At 52.1% G+C, this 19,780-nt stretch overlaps 2 protein-coding genes and 1 long non-coding RNA gene across 4 annotated transcripts in view; 1 reads left to right on the top strand and 2 right to left on the bottom strand.

Annotated features, from left to right (window-relative positions):
* The window catches only part of ERGIC1 (endoplasmic reticulum-golgi intermediate compartment 1), a 106,651-nt gene extending 87,307 nt beyond the window's left edge, over window positions 1–19,344 (bottom strand). Inside the window, exon 1 of the mRNA XM_004272005.4 lies at window positions 19,167–19,344. Coding sequence (XP_004272053.1) covers window positions 19,167–19,186 — 20 coding nt within the window. The 5' untranslated portion in view covers window positions 19,187–19,344. The remainder of the gene's footprint in view (window positions 1–19,166) is intronic.
* Window positions 1,083–7,930, top strand: LOC105748106 (serine-threonine kinase receptor-associated protein-like). Its single transcript, XM_033432028.2, is given in 4 exon segments — window positions 1,083–1,215; window positions 1,360–1,629; window positions 5,624–6,789; window positions 6,791–7,930. Coding segments are annotated over 2 exon segments (927 nt in total). The 5' UTR covers window positions 1,083–1,215; window positions 1,360–1,629; window positions 5,624–6,598; the 3' UTR covers window positions 7,527–7,930.
* LOC125964029 (uncharacterized) lies at window positions 16,583–19,158 on the bottom strand. Of its 2 annotated transcripts, none has more exons than XR_007476540.1 (2): window positions 18,756–19,158; window positions 16,583–16,738 (listed from the first exon to the last, which is right to left on the bottom strand). It is a non-coding gene; the product is annotated as an uncharacterized LOC125964029 (long non-coding RNA). The 2 variants fall into 2 exon arrangements; XR_007476539.1 differs by lacking the exon at window positions 18,756–19,158 and adding an exon at window positions 18,045–18,749.
* Window positions 19,345–19,780: the final 436 nt, after the last annotated feature.

Genomic DNA, 19,780 nt, shown 5'->3' on the forward strand with positions numbered 1-19,780 from the left:
ACCTGTGCTAACTAAATACTCATCACAGCCACACGTACTGGTCACTTACCACGGTGGGCGCCGTGCTGAGCCATTTAGCCGAGTTATCTCTTTGAAGTTCTACTGTCCCCCAGGAGGAGGGTACCGTCACCATCCCCGCTGATGATGTGGGTAAAGTGCTAGCAAATCAACTCTGCAAGTAGTAGGGCTGCGGTTCAACTCCAGGGAGACTGCTCATTCACTGTTCAACACGTTTTTCAGTGTGCCCGTCACTGTCCTAGGCCCCGGGGACCCAACCGTGACAAAGGCAGAGCAAGGCACTGAGAGCCTGGTGGGAGACTCAGAGGTCAAGCTCTCAACCCTGGTCTCCACTGTCTCCCAAAGGCCACTGGCTCTTTCCAAAGGGAGACCTCCCTGACTGGCTCCCTGGGGTCCACTGTTGGCATGAGGCCTGTAGGAGGTGGACTGGGTTAGATGACACTGGTCTGCAGGAAGCAGGTCCTGCCAGCTGACCCACCCACACGTGGCACCTGGGCAGGCTGCGCCAGCGTTCTGAAAGATTAAAAGCCATTTCTGAGTCACTATTCCTTCCTTGTGGGGTGGTCTCAAGAGAATCTTCAATCATTAGGCTCAAAGTGGAGGCATGAGAAATACAATACTGCCCCCTCCCCTCAACGGTAACAATACACCCGATTCTGATTCTCTGCCAGTTTCCTTTTGGCCAGTGAAGCCTGGGAGCCCCATGCTTCTAGAGGCACTGGAAATCCAGATTTTTATGGGAAATTGCCGAATTGGAAATGCTGGCATTTAACTTTAAATTTATTTTTAGTTGTGAGGACCAGATCATCACATCAGTGATTGGGCAGAATGTGACCCCCAATGCCGCCAGTTTAAACTCTCTGTTTTAGATCAAGTATGACAGGAAGTTTCATAAATGGGGGAAGGAAGTAGAGGCGTCGTGTCACTGAATTAGGACCTACGGTGAGCCAGTAGCTGTGGGAGGTGCTCTCGACTCCAAGAAGTAATCCTGTGAGGTCAGGGTTTATGTCCCCATAAGGTAGGCTCAGAGAGGTGAAGTGAGCTGCCCAAGGACACACAGTGAGGGGGGCAGAAGCACCAGGATTGGGACCCAGATGTGCCAGGCTTCCAAGCCCGGCTATCCCAGGTCTGCCTGGGACCTCACAACAATGGCTCTAGAACAAGCTAAGTCCCGGGCAGCTGACTCTTCATGTTCCAGTGAGTGTGAGGCAGGCAGAGGTCCAAGTTGGGTGACACGTCTGTGTGGCCCCACTGTGAGGGGCCTGACCCGGGGAGGGACGGGTGGGGACGGGGCAGGGAGGAGAAGGGTGAGTGAACCCTCTCATTCCTCCTTTGACTCAGGGTTAACTCAGCTCTGACAAACCACCTGGCTTTGAGAGCGCCCCAGTTTCGAAGCTCGGCCAACCAAAGCCAAGTCGGGGAAAACTGGGCAGGACAGAGAGTGGAACCGGCCCTGCCACATGGCCTGCAGGGTGAATCTGGGCGGGGCTCCCAGCTCCAAAGGGCAGGGGCTGGCTCCACCCATCTCCATGCCCTCCCAGCTCCCGTGTTTACAGAGTCTGATCAGCCCGGAACCTGAACACATACCAGCCTTCTCATCTGTAAAATGGGGTAAGTAAAAGCCCTCGCTTCCTGGGTTTGCTGTGACAACTGAATAAAATGATAGATTTACAGTGCATAGCACTGTGCCTGATGCCCAGGAGATGCTCAGTTAAGTGTTTACTTCTATCACCACCCTCTCCAACTGTCCAGCATCTGTGGCTTCTCACGTCCCTCCTTCCAGAAACGTCTGACTGCAGAGAATGGGTCAGGGCTAGTTCTCTGTACCAAGAACAGAGGGCTCAAAACCCACAGCCATGTCATCAGGAACAATCTGAGGACCTAACATTCACCAGGATGCAAACACTTCCGCGGGAAACTAGAAAAAGTCTGAGATCCAAGTGCAGAAAAGCTGCGCTCCTGTGGCCCCTCTGAACGTCAGGGTTCTCATCTGCAGAGAAAACGATCATCCCCAGACCACACTCATCTTCCAAGAGCTTTCTAAACTCTTAAGCCCCATGTGACGCTTTTATGACAATCATTATTAAGTTAATCAAGATTTGTGGTACCCAATCCCAGAGCTACACTTAAGTCATAATGGGGAACCCCTCTTCAGGGTTTCCCAGCTTACCTGTTCCTAAGAATCACTGAGGACACTTTGAAAGATGCAGACTCCCAGGCCCATCTGGACCGGACCTGAGGGTGGGGGGCAGGACAGGACCCAGGTGATTAGGGAAACCTGCCAGTTCTAGAGAGAACAGGATTACTCAACTGAAACTGAAAACTGGGCACCTTGAATCTCCACAGTCAGGTGATCTAACAGAAAAGTATCATTTTCTGGGGGTTGGACAGTCTTGACTTCAGGGGCTGGCTGTTACTTTGATGGCTGTGTGACTTTGGGCCAAGCCCTCAACCTCTCTGAGCCTGTTTTCTCAAAATGGGAACAATTAGGCCTAGGCCCCTGGCTGGGGTGAGTGTGGAATATCAGGTGTCTGCTCCCTCCCAGCTTCCCCACCTCAGATTCTGGGGGCTAAAGTGCCATTTCCAGCAAGCGGAGCTAGCAGGGGTGAGGGGAGCCTGGTAGCCTCCCATCAGGACAGGCAGCTGGCCACCCATTCCCACTTTGGGCAGGGCCTGAGTAATGCCAGATTTCCCAATTCCTCAGGACACATTCGGTAGGGAACATTTCCCATTCCCACTGTTAGAGAAATAAATCTTTTCTGATGCACTTATACTCTTAGAAGAAAACTAGAAACATTTTTCCAAACACAAAGAGATATGGCAACAAAGCATCCAATCCCAGCAGATCTGGACCACTCTGCCAGGTCTCCGGGGTCTCATCTTGTCTGAGTTCTGAGCTGTGGGAGGTGTGAGGTTGGTGGAGCATGGGCCCCACAGTCCGCAGATTTAGATCTGATTTGGATCTGATTCTCTCCTTCCTTCATTTAATAAATATTTTCTGAGCACCCGCTGTGTGCAGACCCTGGGCTCAGTACCAGGATCTAGTGATGAGCAGAGATTTGGTCCCTGCTCTCAAGAGCTTAGACTCCATCGAGACAGACAGGTATCAGGTGACAAATGGCACACACAGATCACTGCAATTGTGCTAAGTGATCTGAAGGACATGTCCAGGTGCGATAAAAAGATACACACAGGGAAGGGATGGGGGGGGGTGACCCAAATTAGATAAAGTACGCTGTCTGGGAAGATCTTTTTGGAGGAAGGGCACTAGTTGGCCAAGCTAATCCAGCGAGCTCCTTCTCCGCAAACTCGTTATCACCTGTCTCCTCTTCCTTCCTCCTCGGCACTCACCAATCTGGACACTAACCATCTGTGCAATTATTTGTTCACTGTCATCCTGCCCACCTTCCCCACTACCCTGGAGATGCTACGACAGCAAAGACAATGTCAGTCTTGTTGTCCCTGGAATCCTCCCCAGTTAACCTTTGAGTGAGTGCATGAACGGATGAATGAAGGAACCCTGCTTCCCTGGGCCTCGATCTCTTCATCCCCACAAATGGGAGTAACAATACCTTTGGCCATGTTGCTGGGAGATCCGGGGCACACTGCCTGTATTCAATGAGTGGGGCTTGGCACTGGCATAACTTGGAATGAGTGGGACATTGTGGGAAGGGATTTAGGAGCGGGAGAGGAAGCCGGACTCCTCTACCCTGTGAGCAAACCGCTCGTGGAGTCCACCTGAGTCAGGACTGCAAAACAGCTTCAGAAAGACGGGCCGGGACATACGGGGAGCCCTCCCCTTAACAGCAGGCAGGTAAGTAGTTCCCCAGGGAGAGCATCCACTGGTGCAGTCCCCACACAAATCTTGGGTCACCCACTGGGCCAGTGAGCGGGTGACAAGTACCCAAGCATGCCCAGGGTCAGCTTCTGATTTCGTGGCTCCTTGAAGCAGGCCTGGGAGACAGGCATGCCTGTGCCAGCACAGTCACGTGTACCAGGCAGGTGATGGGTGAGAGGGGCAGAGAGATGAGAGAGCAGCATGAATACACATGACCCCTGCCCACGCGGTCTAACCTACGGCGGTAAGCCTTCCCCGACCAAAGATGGCAGCCAGGGACAGTGGAAAGGCCATGAGTCCTGCAGGGGAGCCAGGGGTCATGCCCTGCTATGGGCCTCAGTTTCCCATTCCCATTGGTTAAGTGACACCATTAATTCCCCTCATAGATCAAGGTGGAAACTATAAAGTCCTGAGTGCTACGAGGTGACAGGTGATTTCATCTACCTCTCTCTGCACCAAGTTTTGGATTTGCCTGTGCACAAATTGTGTGCTGACTGTCCCCTAAGCCAGCATTTCCCAAAGTGTGGCACCTATGCCACCGGTGTGACCTGGGTGATTTCAGGCCATGTGGGGACCTGGTGGTTAAATGGCTTCAGACTTCACAGTGAGAAGACCATTCCCTGTTCAGCTCTCATTTGAGTGTTCCGAGAACCTCAAAGAGAACTTCTCGAGGTGGTGCTATCCGGCTGTCATCCTCTCGTTTCTCTAGCACTTGCTAACATCCTTTTTTTTTTTTTTTTTTTTTTTTTTTTTGCGGTACGCGGTCCTCTCACTGTTGTGGCCTCTCCCGTTGCGGAGCACAGGCTCCGGACGCGCAGGCTCAGTGGCCATGGCTCACGGGCCCAGCCGCTCCGCGTTATGTGGGATCTTCCCGGACCGGGGCACGAACCCGCGTCCCCTGCATCGGCAGGCGGACTCTCAACCACTGCGCCACCAGGGAAGCCCAACATCCCTTTTTTAACAGACCCAGCTACTGTAGCACGCACCAGCTAGCTAGGACGGAACAGGCTTGCAATTATTTGTATCTATTTGTGGCAGGTGATACTGCTTTTCCATTTTCAAAGATGTTATAAAGTTACCTTTTATAAACAAACATGTTAAAGTCAAAAACTGAGTAGTTTCCACAAAAGTTATTGAGTAAATAACACATGTTGTTTAAGAACACACCCCCAAACTAGGGAGATGGTACCAGAATGGTGGGAGATTGAATATACTGACTGCAGTTACCACCTCTGCCAGTGACACATGTATCAAGGCCCATCCTTTCTTCTTCCTCCTGGGTCCACGGCCCAATCAGATCTCCTGACCCTCCCTGGAGTTGGGTGAGGCCAGTTCCCCGGGTCAAGGCAGAAGTGATAGCACCACATCCAGACCCTCCACGGCCTCCCTTTCTCTCCCCGCACTGCCGGGCCTCAGAAAGAATCCAACATCCTCTTGAGGAAGAACCACAAGACGGAGGGCAGGGTACCTGCGAGGGGCATAGCGTCCCCACCACGTTGGGATTGAACTTCCGTTGCATTAAATCACTGAGATTTTCAGGTTGTTTATAGGAATTAGCTGACTTAGGTTAATACAAAGAGGCCATCTCTAGTCCAGCTTCTATATACCAGCCTGACATCCTGGTGCTTTTCTCTGTAAAGAATAATAACTGAGCACCTAACAGATGCCAGGCATAATCTGAAGGGCTTTACAGAGATGAGCTCAATTAGTCCTCATGACAGCGCTGGGAACCAGGCACTACTGAGTAGTGGGCTTATTATCTTTCAGTGAGGCGACTGAAACCCAGAGGGCATCTCGCCCAAAGTCACACATTTGGGAAGTGGTGAAGCCGAGACTTGAACCCAGGACTGCTGGAGATGCACAAAGCCATTACTTTGCCACAGTGCGACGCAGCCTCTGCTGAGCACATCACCCAGGAACTGCTGTGCCCTGACTATGTGCCAGTCCCTGGGCTGGGTCCTGCAGGAGATGGCACAAGTGACACTGCCATGGCCTGGAGCCCGGCAAGCCAGGCGGGAAGGGAGCAAGGGAGCCGCATGGCACAGAGCCGGATGGAGACAGGAGAGCGCAGTCAGGGAGGGCTTCGGGAAAATCTCAGCGCATCACCACTCCCCAAGAACAGGGAGGGCTCACAGAGGTGGATAAGGCTTAAGGCTGGCCCAGGAGGGTGGGTGCGATCTCAGCCTGCAGAGACGAGTAGAGAGATGCGTCTCATCCGAGCCAACAGCCACCTCCTGGATCCACAGGAATTAGCCGGGGCCAGGCCTACCACCCTGTCTAGTAAGGGGACTAAAAGGCCGTGGGATGAGGCTTTAACACGCTTCCCTGGATGGTGAGGGTCACGGCTGCCAGTTCTCTGGTTCTCCCCCTCCCCCCCTTTCCCTCCCTTGACAGCAGTGGATCGGTTGTCCGTTGCAGACTCCCTGACCCATCCCTAACCCCTTTCTGACCTCGGGGCCACCGGACTGGCCTTTTCGCGTTTCCGGCCCAATCCCAGAGTCAGGGCAGGGGGCGGGGCGGGGGCACCTCGAGGAGTCGGTGCCAAGAGGAGAGAAAAGACCAGACCACCTTCGGCTCCCCTCCCCTACCCCCGCCGGATCGCAAGGCTCGCAGCCGCCGTGGCAATGAGGCCACTCACCTGCGCGGGCCACACGTCACACGCAGCCTGTGGTGGATTTGGCCTTCAGTGGCATCACGCCTTACTGCTTTTGCCTAATCGGTGCTTGCAAAGATGATAAACCTATGCTACGCCAGGGAGATACAGGAGACTGGACTGGAACATTTTGGGGTCATGAGGGTGCTGTTTGGGACGCAACATTAAATAAGGACGCCACCACAGCAGCTACAGCAGCTGCAGATTTCACAGCCAAAGTGTGGGATGCTGTCTCAGGAGATGAATGGATGACCCTGGCTCATAAACACATGGTCCAGACTGGATTTTACGCAGGATACTAATTACTTGTTAACCGGGGGACAGGATAAACTGTTATGCATATATGACTTGAACAAACCTGAGGCAGAACCTAAGGAAATCAGTGGTCATACCTCTGGTATTAAAAAGGCTCTATGGTGCAGCGAGGATAAACAGATCCTTTCAGCTGATGACAAAACTGTTCGCCTTTGGGATCATGCTACTATGACAGAAGTGAAATCTCTAAATTTTAATATGTCTGTTTGCAGTATGGAATATATTCCTGAGGGAGAGATCTTGGTAATAACTTATGGGCGATCTACTGCTTTTCACAGTGCAGTAAGTTTGGACCCAATTAAATCTTTTGAAGCTCCTGCAACCATCAATTCTGCATCTCTTCATCCTGAGAAAGAATTTCTTGTTGCAGGGGGTGAAGATTTTAAACTTTGTAAGCATGATTCTAATAGTGGAGAAGAATTAGAATCCTACAAAGGACACTTGGGTCCCATTCACTGTGTGAGGTTTAGTCCTGATGGACAACTCGATGCTAGTGGTTCTGAAGACGGAACACTGAGACTATGGCAGACTGTGGTAGGAAAAACATACGGCCTTTGGAAATGCGTGCTTCCTGAAGAAGACAGTGGTGAGCTGGCAGAGCCGAGGATCAGTTTTCCAGAGACAGCGGAAGAGGAGCTAGAAGAAATTGCTTCAGAGAATTCTGATGCCATCTATAGTGCAACTCCTGAAGTTAAGGCCTGAGCATCAGGCAGAGGTACACAACTTATGGACTAAAACAAACAGAGAAAAGCATCAGCCTCCAGAGTTACTCTCTGCCTAAGGTAAACACGAGCAGTAAACAATGAGGAATATGAATTAGCTCCAGTGCTGGAACTAACCAACTTGTAGTACGATGGTCTGTTGTCTTTTTAATGAATACGTGCCAACCAACACCCAATTTCTCTTATTACAGTTGGATTTCTTGTAGCTGTTTATGTTATTATGAGAGGGAAAATATACTGACCTATTTTTCTGACTTTTCCCTTAAAGCAGAAAGCCATTGTTTTTTTGCTTTAGTTATAAAGAAGAGGGGGAATACATGATAAAGTAACTGGTTTGATCTCTCATTGTACACTGCTTCCGAACATCTAATTGTTTTTAGTTGTAAAATGCCTAAAAATACAGCTTCCCTGGGCTGGATGAAGTACTCCTAGTTCTTTCAAGGCTACTCTTATGGCTCGTAGAGCCCTCTCTATTGGCTCTTCTTTCAGAGGGCATGGGGCGTAATGGAAAGATTGCGGCGTCGGGAGCCAGACCACTCCACACCCCGATACCTCCTACCCCCTCAGAAGTGATACGGGTGCCTAGTGCGGTGCGGCCTGCACCAGCGGAGCAGAAAGAGTCACTGCTAACGGTGAACACGTGAAACTGCACGAGGGATTCTAGACACTGGTGGTCCGCTTCCCTACAGGAGGGCCAGCTGACAGTGAAGATGGGCAGGAGAAGGACCGCTGATCAATAAGGAGTGATACGGCGGGGGCAGCCTGGCAAATGCTGCCTGATCCAGCTGAAGGGCAGTGCCACCAGTGACGTCATGTGGACGCCAGGTACCCCTGACAGGATGTGCTGAGAAGGGCACTCCACCCACGACCCAGTCTAATCGCGAGAAAACATCAGACAAACCCAGAGTGCGGGACGTTCTACAGGACATTTGGACAGTGCTCTTCAAGACTGCCAAGGTCATGAAGAACAAGAAAGACTGAGGGTGGGAGGAATTGGGAGACGGGGATTCACACATATCCACTATTGATACTATGTATAAAATAGACAACCGATGGGAACATACTGTATAGCACAGGGAACTCTACTTAATGAACTGTGGTGACCTAAATGGGAAGGAAATCCAAAAGGGAGGGGATATACGTATATGTATGCCTGATTCATTTTGCTATACAGTAGGAGCGAACACAGCACTGTAAAGCAACTATACTCCAATAAAAATTAACTTAAAAAATAAAATTTTAAAAAGAAAAAAAGAAAGACTGGGGACTTCCCTGGTGGCGCAGTGGTTAAGAATCTGCCTGCCAATGCAGGGGACACAGGTTCGATCGCTGGTCTGGGAAGATCCCACATGCCGCGGAGCAACTAAGCCCGTGCACCACAACTACTGAGGCTGCGCTCTAGAGCCTGCGCGCCACAACTACTGGAGCCTGCACTCCACAACAAGAGAAGCCACCGCAACGAGAAGCCCGCGCACTGCAAAGAAGAGTAGTCCCCGCTCGCTGCAACTAGAGAAAGCCCGCACGCAGCAACGAAGACCCAACGCAGACGAGAATTAAAAAATTAAAAAAAAAAAAAGACCGAGGAACTGTCCCCAACCAGAGCCTGGGGAGACGTGACCACTGAATGCAATGTTGGATCTTGGATTGGATCCTGGAGCAATAAAAGGACATTCGTGGAACAAAACTTTTTAAATTTTATATTATTTTGAGACTTTGCTTCTTTGGGGCACACTGGTCACCCCATCTGGCTGTGAGAGCTCTCTGCAGTCTGTGGGCTGGCAGTGTGCTGATCTTTTCAAGTTTCTTTCCCTACCCAATCCCCCGCTTTCTGGTGAGGTTTCAGTGAGGCCTGTGAGGTGCGCAACCTGCAGCTTAATTGGCTTAAAATGTGCTCTCCTTTGGTGTGATTTCTTTGGGGGCCGACTGGGAGAAAGAAAAACCAACAGTGTAACTGTTTTTATACTGGAAATTGATGTGTCCTTTTGAAATAAAGAACCAGTCCCTCAAAAAAACAAAAAACAGGACACTAGTGGAAAACAGGTGAAATCCAAAATAACGTCTGGGGAACACGGGATTGGAGGTATCTGTACCATCTTTACAACTTTTCTGTAACTCTATTCCAAAATAAAAAAGTGTCTCTAATTTAAAAAAAAGAGAGACGCCAAATATCAGAACTAAAACATAAGTTCCGTGAGGTTGGGGGGACAGGAACTGTCTGTCTGGCTCAGTGCTATATCCCCAGCTTCGAGAACAGTGCCTGGCACACAGTAGGCCTTCAAGAAATATGCTCAACGAACAAATGACTCCACCACCCCAGCCTGTTCCTGGCCTGTTGACTGGGGTTCCAGAGACCAGCCAGAGAAAGGACAGGATGGCCAGCCCCACCTGCTCCCCACAGGAAGGGCTGCACCCCTCTCCCCACCTCCCCAGCAGGGGCTCAGCGGTAATCTCCTGCCCAGGGATGTACAGTGTCACCTAGATACTGGAAATTGTCACCTAGGCCCAGCCCCCTTCTCAGGCAACCCAGAGCCCCCTTCCCCGCCAAGGTTTCCATGGCAATAAATTGTAAACACAACTAAGTAGACAGCAGCTGACATCGGGGGTTTCCATGGAGTGCCCCTCCAAAATCGAGGTGATTATGCTCCCCTCTGGGACACTCAAGTGTGGTTAAGAAAACCAGCTCTGGCATCACAGAGTGTTCCACTTGCCTGTGGTTTGTGTGACCTTGGCCAAGTCCTTTCCCCTCTGTGTCCAGCATCCTCATCAGGTAAAGGGAATAACACCTGGTTCCTACGTGATGTGAGGATGAACTGAATCCAAGAAAGGCCTTCAGACTGGCCCTTGATAAATGGGCACTGTTGGGGGCACTGTGGTCACAGCACAGCCCTGGGAGGTCACCTGAGACACCCTGAGGGCTGAAGGCTTTAAGGGATCTGGAGAAGGGAGTGCCACTCAAACTGAGCTTTGGCCAGCCCCGGGACTGCTGAGGAGGAAAGACAGGTCTAGAGGCAGGGCTGGCAGTGCCACCCTAGCACCAACCAGAGGAGGGAAGCCATGGCTGCCAAGCCTGGAAGAATCGTGCCCCGAGGATGCCTCTGCCCAAACCTGGGGGTCCCTCGACTCCTCTGCCCCCGGCTCCGAGCCCAGACCCACCAGACCACCTCCCGAGAGTCCAGGGGCACCGCCCCAAGTCCTGTCCACCCGGCGAGTGTGTGCTCGTTCACTGGTACGTGTGACACACAGGCTGCATGCCGCCAGCCACAGGCCATCATCAGCCCTCAGAAGGCTTTGGTTTGGCCCAGCATAACGTTCAACAGCAATAAAACTGGAAGCAGTTACTAATCATTTTCACACAATTTATCAGACTTCCATCATTTCCTAAAAAATTGGGTAATCTGTAGGGCAACAAGCCACAGACAGCTGCCCCTTCCCAGTGCAGCGTCACTCTCTGATGGGCCCAGCTGGCACACCCAACTGTCCCCAACCCCGTGATACCTGCCCAGGGCCTGGGGACATCTGGGTATGTGACCATTTGACCATTTTCTCTCCCACCAGAGATTAATGCCTTGGGGTCTGGGGTCACTGTGTGGGTGCCACTTAGAGAGGGGAGCCCAGCTCTGGGCTGAATTGCCCCAGGTGTTCTCACGGGAGCACATCACTGGTCCTGCAAACCCAAGGGGCCCCGGCTTTACCATGTCCACCCCCCAGATGCCCCTCTGCTCAGGTCTACCAGAGCTCGGCGAGGAGCACGGGGACAATGCTGCCAAGGAAGGCCATGACGAGTGAAACAGCCCCACATTCCACACGAGCTCATCCCATCCTCAAAAAAATCCTGCAAGGGACGTATGAGCACCCCACTTTGCAGATGAGGAAAATGGAAGCTTACAGGTCAAGGCAGCCCTCGGAGGAATTTGCAGTGTAGAAAGATGTTCTGAAAGGGTGGCCCACGACCTAGCACTTTCCCCTGAAGATTTGGAGACACTTGCTCCACACCATGAAGGTACCCTTGGACTCAGCAAAACATCAAAACAAGTCAAATATCATCAGATTTCTTCCAAAGTAGTCAAGGGACATTTTAGTTAAATTCTACATGTCAGTGGCTCCTGATGTGACAGCAAGAGAGAAAATGATAGTGGAGACCTGGTGGACAGTCATAAAAATCGACAATGTCAAGGTACCAGCGAGGCAGAAGAGCACCATGGTGAAGTACCCTGGCTCTCGAATCACAGACCCAAGTTCAAGTCCCGGTCCTGTACTTCCTCAGCTGTGTACCCTGGGCCAGTTCACTTCCCAGCTCTGAACCTTGGCTTCCTGATTTTTTTTTTTTTTTTTTTTTTTGCGGTACACGGGCCTCTCCCATTGCGGAGCACAGGCTCCAGACGCGCAGGCTCAGCGGCCATGGGTTACAGGCCCAGCCGCTCCGCGGCATGTGGGATCTTCCCAGACCAGGGCATGAACCAGCGTCCCCCGCATCGGCAGGCAGACTCCCAACCACTGCGCCACCAGGGAAGCCCGGCTTCCTGTTTTAAAACTGAATTAATAAAGGAAACAATCAGCAGAGTGAAAAGGCAACCTTTTCACTGGGAGAAAGTATTTGCGAACCATGTATCTGAAAAGTGGTTAATATCCAAAATACATAAGAAACTCCTTCAACTTCATAGCAAAACACACACACACACACAAAACACACAACAACCCCACAACCAAATAACCTGATTAAAACTGGGCAGAGAACGTGAATAGACAGTTCCCCAAAATAAGACAATCGAATGGCCAACAGGTATATGCAAAGATGCTCAACATCACTAATCATCAGGGAAACGCATATCAAAACCACAACAAGGGCTTCCCTGGTGGCCCAGTGGTTGAGAGTCCGCCTGCCGATGCAGGGGACATGGGTCTGTGCCCCGGTCCGGGAGGATCCCACATGCCACGGAGCGGCTGGGCCCGTGAGCCATGGCCGCTGAGCCTGCGCGTCCGGAGCCTGTGCTCCGCAACGGGAGGGGCCCCAACATTGAGAGGCCCACGTACCGCAAAAACAAACAAACAAAAAAAATCTGTCAAGAGGGTAGATCTCATCTTAAGTGTTCTTAGCACAATTTTAAAAAATTGAATTAATAGTATGACTATAAAGTGATAACATTACAGTTTCTTGGAGGGATGAAACTTCTGTATCCAGACTGCGGGGGTGGTTACACGATGTAAAGTCTTGACTTCCACAGAAGAATACACCAAAAAAGGCCACTTTTATTGTATGTTAATTAAAAAGGTAAAATAAATAAATAAATAGTCATCTAAAAAAAAAAAGAAGCTAAAATATAGAAAAATAAATGACTAATAATCGTATCTCTCTCGTGGAGCCAGCGTGACTTTCAAGTCCAATAACATGCCCAGCACAGAGTGCAACACGTCACCAGCTGAGAAACCATCAGGCATTACTAGTAAGATTCGGCTTGCCTCCTTTCCTCCTCCAGAGCAATTCGAGTCCCAGATGGCAACTCGAGAGAGAAAAGCATCACCAGCACCCAATGTTCAGGGACCTGTGACTAAAGTTTGGTAACAGCCGGGTCTCTCATCTCAAATAGGGTTTCCACCTTTTGGATAAACAGAACATTCAGTCCCTTTCAAATGGATCTTGCTTCCTGTCCAGCTGTGCTGCCCAGCAGATTCCAGAAGGAAGCATTCAAGGGGAGGATTTTACTGTCAGGTGTGTGTGCTGGTCCCCCAGGGACCCCTAGATGCACCAGCTATGTGACCCAGCATCTCTGGGGGTCAATTTCCCTGTATGTAAAATAGGAATAATGCCCACTCAGAGGATGAGAAGATTTGTAAAGCGCCTTACGTATCCCCGAGTTCTTGGTAGTACAGGGAACCCTGAGTTCCTCCTGCCTCTCCCAAGGGTCAAGACTTTTAAAAACCAATACATGCTAGTGTTGGCAGGTTTTTTTCCCATTCGGTACTTTTCCTGCATAGACACCAATGTAATTAAGTTAACAGACCTAAATGTTAAAGTTGACAACAATTAGGCTAATTACCACTTTCTTAAAGGAACAATTACAACTGTTTCCCAAATAATATTCTGAGAAATGGTACTGGCCGCCCCATGAAGAACAAGGGTGGCTTAGATAGTAAGTTTGGCAAAAGCCGGGCTAAGTGACTCAGGTTCCTTTTGTGCAGGACTTCTCAGAGCCTTTAGAAAGTTATGCACGTGCTGTGGATCTCCAAATGGGGGACTCATTATGGAGCGGCACAGTCTGGGAGATGCTGAGTTCGTCAATCTTACTGTACATTCAAATCACCAGGGGATCTTGCATTTCCAACAAGCTCCCAGGCGATGCTGAAGCTGCTGGTGTGGGAACCACACTTTGAAAAGCAAGGATATCCATGGAAAGGTAACGCCACCACCACTGCCCTGCCTTAGCGACAGCTTTACTAGTGAAGAACAGTCCCAGAGGGAATGTGCTTGCAGGGGGGGACAGATGGGACCAGACTCTACTCCCCAACCTCCCCTCCAAAGACCCACTCTGGCATCTGGCTGCCCCTGTGCTCTCGGCCTGATAAATACGGGTTCTCTGGATCTAGAGCAGTCTTCTCAATCTTAGCTGTACACTTGGAATCACGTGAGGACCTTTATAAAATACGGATGCCCGAGTCCCCCACCCGCAGATCCTGATTACTGGGTCTGGAGCACCACCTGAGTTTGGGGATTTTTAAAACTCCTCCAGTGATTCTAACATACAGCAGAGCTGATGTTCACTGATACAGAGGTGGTGGGTAAGCCTCACCCCAAATGCCCTCCTCACACCCTGCCTGCCTCTCCAGTGCCTGATGAAAACTCCCCAGGAGCAACTCCAAAATAAAAAATGAAAGGATTACCAGATGGGAAACAGAACTTAACGAGGCCACAGCTGGCTAAAGCCCAGTCTCAAGATAGTATGGTATCAGGAATGAATCCAAACCGCCTCAGGAGGAGAGATTTTTCCATCCCCTTCCACATCCAGACGAGAAGCTAAACATATGCTCTACACTCGAAAGCCCCAGTGGCCGGAGTGGGAAAACCTGGACCCTCCAGAATGAGATGCTCTAAATTGCTGTGAGACCATAGTGAGGGTCCTTTAAAGACAATTTCAGAATCAGGTGTCAGACCGCATGAGTCTAGTTAAAAAATAAATAAATAAAAATATAAAGGCTGATGACTTTAAGCTTCTTAATGAGCACTACTGGGAAAGGATTAGAGATGAGAAAGCCAAGGAATCCAATTAGAGGGGGTTTCAGTTCTCTCTGAACTCGGTGAATGGAAGGGCAAAGCTTTAGAGACGAGCCTATAGGATACAAGTGGGGCTCCGGAGCACAAGAACAGCATTCCAACCCCAGTGCCTTCTGCTGACGCATCACGTCCCTTAACTCTGCTGCACTTCCACTGGCTCATCTGTAGAGTGGGATAACAACAGTGTCTGCCTTGCAGGGTTGGTGTGGGATTAAATGAGCACAGGTAAGACCCTTACCACAGTGTCAGGCACTAGTAAGTGCTCAATAAATGTGAAATGCTGGCTTGATTTTCAAATTTTTCCTCCAGTCTGTTCTTTATTTCCCTTTGGCCCTGATTTTTAAGTCTATTTATATTTATTTATAATTTGTTGTAAAGTACGTGTTTCCGTCAACTTCCCCAAGATCTTTCTGGAATGAGGTAAGGTAGAAATACAGGCACTCACATAAGCCACTGTACTATCTGCTGAGTTCTGATTATGTGCTCAGAGCCCGCACTGGTGGTCGGGGATGACCCTGGCACAGGGAGTGAGGGGGGCTGCAGGGACCCCCCCCCCCCCGGGCAAGGCCGCATAGGGAGCTAAGGAAATCATACTTGATCAGAGCAATGGGCCCCACTGGACGGTTGAAACCAGAATGTGAAAAAAATCAGGTCAACTTTGGAAAGCTCCCCTGGGGTTCTAAGATCTGGGGTCTCTTGGAGATGAGAGACCACTTGGAAGGCCAGACTGAGAGGCGATGGAGGCTGAACCAAGGTGTCGCGGCAGGGCCGGCATCACAGGCGTGTGCACTGTGCAGTCGCACAGGGTCCTGTGCTCAGAGCGCTGCATCTAGGCTTAGTCTAATGCTCTGCTGTCACCATCCTGACATGCGTAATACTTTTCCAACAAGGGGTTCTGCGTTTTCATTTTGCACTGGGCCCCGCAAATTATGCAGCCGGCTGTACCCTGCAGGGACACCTCACTTGCCCCTACAAGGTGAGGCAATGAAGATTGCCATCTTCTCCTTAAAATGAAGGAACTGAGGCTCGGAGAAGGTAAGTCAACTGTCCCAGGGCCCAGATGGTCAGTGACAGGACAGCAGCACACCCCCGGTCTTGGGGTTTCAACTCAGAGGCTGCGTCGCGGGGAGCCGGCCATCTCTGCGCGCCTGAAAGCCGCGCTCAGGCTCTCCTGGGCCTGGGCTGCAGGAAATGCCCCTACCTTCCCCCCACCCCCACCCCCGGCCTGAGCCAGAGACAGCAGGTGTTCTGGCCCTTGCCAGCCGGAACTGGGTCCGGGCAGGGCCATCGCCCAAGGAACCGAGTCACAAGGCCGGTTCCACCACTGCAAGGTCCAGGGATTAATGAAACAATGCACCAGGAGCAAAACAAACACAAGTCATCTTGGAAGGCCTCGGGTCCCTCCTCTGTACTCGGCCTATTCCCCACCCCCAACTACAACTGAGAGAAGAGCCCATTCAAGGAAGGAAGGGGGAAAATTAACCACCCATAGCTGAAAGGGTTCCCAGTAAAGGAAGAACTGGCACATCAAATCACAGCATGCCCTTGCCTTCCTTGACAGACTCTGAGAGACATATCCCAGGGGCGAGTGTGGCCCTGGCACTGTTCTAGGCCCTGGAGTTACAACAGTGAATGAAACAGATAAAGATCTTTGCCCTAGGGAGCTCATGTTTTCATGGGAGGAAAAAAGAGAATAAGCATAAAATAATTAAGTGAATTATACAGTGTTAGGCAATACAGGTGCTTCCAATGAAATAACACAAATAATGAAAAGAGTGGCCAACATTTATTGGGTGCATCCTCTGTATCTAAATGCTTTACACACACTGGCTCAGTTAATCTTCTCGACAACGGGTACTGTTCTCATCCCCATTTCACAGACAGGAAAGCACACAGGAGGTAAGGTGCACGAGGTCCCACAGGCACTAGGAAAACAAGGAGTTCTGGTAAGAAAGAGCAAGAGGTTCCTTTTTCCCCCTTCCTGATTGTGCTCTGTATTAAGGAGAGCAAAACGATCAGGAAGCCTGGTCTTCTCCCTGGCTTCGAACTGGGAGGGGGGGGGTTCAACCAGAGCATGCCCCTCTCCATGTCCCCATGGTTTTTAAGAGATCGGACAAGGCTGTGGGACCCGCCAAGACCTCCCTTTTCTCCCACAGCTAAGGCTTTGCAGCTAACAGTCCTCAGATCGAATCCCAGCTCCACCAGCTCACCGCTGCCTGGCCCTGAGCAAACGAGTCACATGTCACCCAGCTCTGCAGCGGGGCACGTGGCGGAGGGCTGAGCACGGAGCAGACGCTCAGTAAATGTTTGATCAATGAACACTGACGTGCGCGTACAGTGGACCCTTCCTTAGAACCTGAGACCTGGAATGAACACATCTTAAGAAGGCTCGTCCTCCCAGGTGTGAATGGGAAGTGTTGAATCCATTCTCACTGCTCTGTGGTGGCACAAGCCTTCAAGGAAATTGATTAAAACAACTCATTAAGCTGGGGCCCCAATGGTACCTGGACACTCCAAACCTCCAACTCAAGGGGCACCAGGTCAGGAGCTGTGCGTGACCTGGGACCCTGGCCCACCCTTCAATCTAGGTCCCATGAGGTCCAGGGCAAGACCCTCAGCCCTCAACTTCCTCCTCCTACAATGGGAGATGAGGTGCAGGGTGAATGAATTCTATGCCCGAAAGCAGTGACTTCCCCAATAAGGTCAAAATCACTGGCACCTACTGAATCACAAAGGGATGCGGGATGAGGGCAGGAATTATCAGCCTGGGTAAGGGGAGGCTTTATGGAACCAGGAATCAATGTGCCAGCTACAGCTCTCTCGTGTCCTGAATGTTAACCGTCGGTACGAGGACTGCCCCTGAATTCCATCACAGGGGTTTTCCTTGTATGAAAATGCCCTGGGTCTGCAAACATTTGTCTGAGACCCTGGTGCCAGCCCCAGGGCTGCATGGAAGGGGCAGGCTGTTTGTGGGATGGCAATGGTGCCCAGGGCAGGCTGAGTATCACGTCAGCCAGTGCAAAAGTTCCAAGGCCAATGTTCTCTCCATGCTTAAACTCCAACATGTCCACATGCCATGGGGGTCACTGCCAGGCTTTTCTTCCCAGGAAGGCTGTCGCTTTACCCTGACTTCATTCACACCTGTAGGGAGGGAAGGAGCTGGCAGGGACCGGAATCCCTATTTTGTGGATGAGGAAGTGGCCTCATGGAGAGGCTGCTTGGTCCACTAACCTCCCACTTCTGAGCTCTGTACCCCTCCAGGCTCTGAATTAAGCTCTTCTCATGCATTCAGCCCTCGCAGGTGGGACTTTATTTTTAGCCCCAGTTTGCAGGTGGTGACACAGAGATACTGAGAGGGCTCAGACACTTGCCCAAGTCATCAAGCCGTGCAGCTAAGGGGAGGTCTGAACCCAAAGCCTTCGCCCCTAACTTCTAGAATATACCAAGCTGTTCAGTGGAGGAGGCAGAGCCAGGATTCTGATCCAGCTCCTCCCCACTAAAGCCCAGCTATTTTTCTGGCTATACACCACAGTGTGGCTGCCTCAGGCCAGGGCATCCCCTGGGGCTCCATACCTCAAGGGAAAGTCTGGATGCAGACCCCCCCCCTCCCTTCCAGAAGGCCTAGCCCAACACAACGTGGACCATGAGGCGGCTGGACCCCACAAAGGGCCCACTGTGGTGACTGTAGAAAGCCAAGGGCAGATCAGGCTAGGCTCTCTGCAAAGTCCTGCCCACAGCTCCCTTACCTCCTCCCCTCCCCCATGGAGCCCCCACACCCAGAACACAGGACCAGGACTGGCTGAGGTACAGGCCTCCGGTTCGGCCCAGTTAGGGAGAGTCTGAGCCTACGGAAACCTGAAACCCTCCAGCAGCTGTCTGGCGGGATGGGTCTGCACACCCCTGCGGATCCCTGGGGGCTCATCCGAGGTGCCCTGAACGCACCTGTCAGCTGGGGTGGGGTTCACGAAAGGAGGCTCTGTAGAGAAGACGAAGGGGATGGCTTGTTTGCTCCTATCTAGGGGAGGGAGGAAACCTGTTTCCCAGCATGGGGGGAAGGGGATGCGAGTTTGCGAGGTGTCGAGGCAGCCTGGGGAGGGGGCTCCGCGGAGGGAAGGGGCGGAGCGGCCCGAGAGGTGGGCGGCCTCGCTTCCCGCTGCACGAGGAGGCCCTCCGCGGCTCCTGCTGGCTTTGTGTGCGGCAGGGGAGCCAGCCCGGCGTCCCCGGGGGCCTGCCGAGGCGTGCACAGGGCGAAGGGCCGCTTTTGCGTTCCAGGCGGGAGGGGTCCGCGGCGTGCCCAAGCATCCTCCGCGCCCGCGGAGGGGGCTCCCCGGTGGCCGGGGTAGCCATACTCACCTCCTGAAGTCAAAGGGCATCGTGCCGCCGCCGCCGCTGCCGCCGGGGGTGGGAGCCCTGCAGGCCAGGTGGGCCGCGGCGCCGCGTGGGTCCCAGCCCGCTGCCAACGCCTCCGCCGGCCGCCCCGCCCCCGCCGGCCGCCCCCAGCCCTCTACACTCGCCGCTGCCTCCGGCCGCCGGGAAGTGACGCTCCGCGCAGCCCATTGGGCGCCGCCACCGCCCCCGGCCGCCCCTTCCGCCGCCCTGTTAAAGGGGCCCGGGGGCCTGAGGGCCTGGGGGCCTAAGGGGCTGGGGGCTGGGAGGGGGAGGGGCTGGCCTTGGTGGGCGCGCGATGGGGGTCGAGGCTTGCAGAGGAAGGGAGCACCCAAAGACTCCCGCGTTCATTGCTTCCAAGCCCCCGCACTGTGTTTTCCATCACTTTCTCTCTGTGTGACCTTGAGCAAACCCCTCTGCCTCTCCGAGCCTCCTCCGTTGTTTTGCGTTTGTAAAACAGTTTCCTTGGGTTGTGAAAATTAAATGGAATGGTCCAGATGTGGGCTACACACAGCGTCTAACTCTGAGTAAAGGGCCTGATACTCTGAAAGAAAGGAGGAAAGCAGGCAGGCCTAGATTTG

Source organism: Orcinus orca, chromosome 3, assembly GCF_937001465.1.
Source record: "Orcinus orca chromosome 3, mOrcOrc1.1, whole genome shotgun sequence".
NCBI classification, from domain to species: domain Eukaryota; kingdom Metazoa; phylum Chordata; class Mammalia; order Artiodactyla; family Delphinidae; genus Orcinus; species Orcinus orca.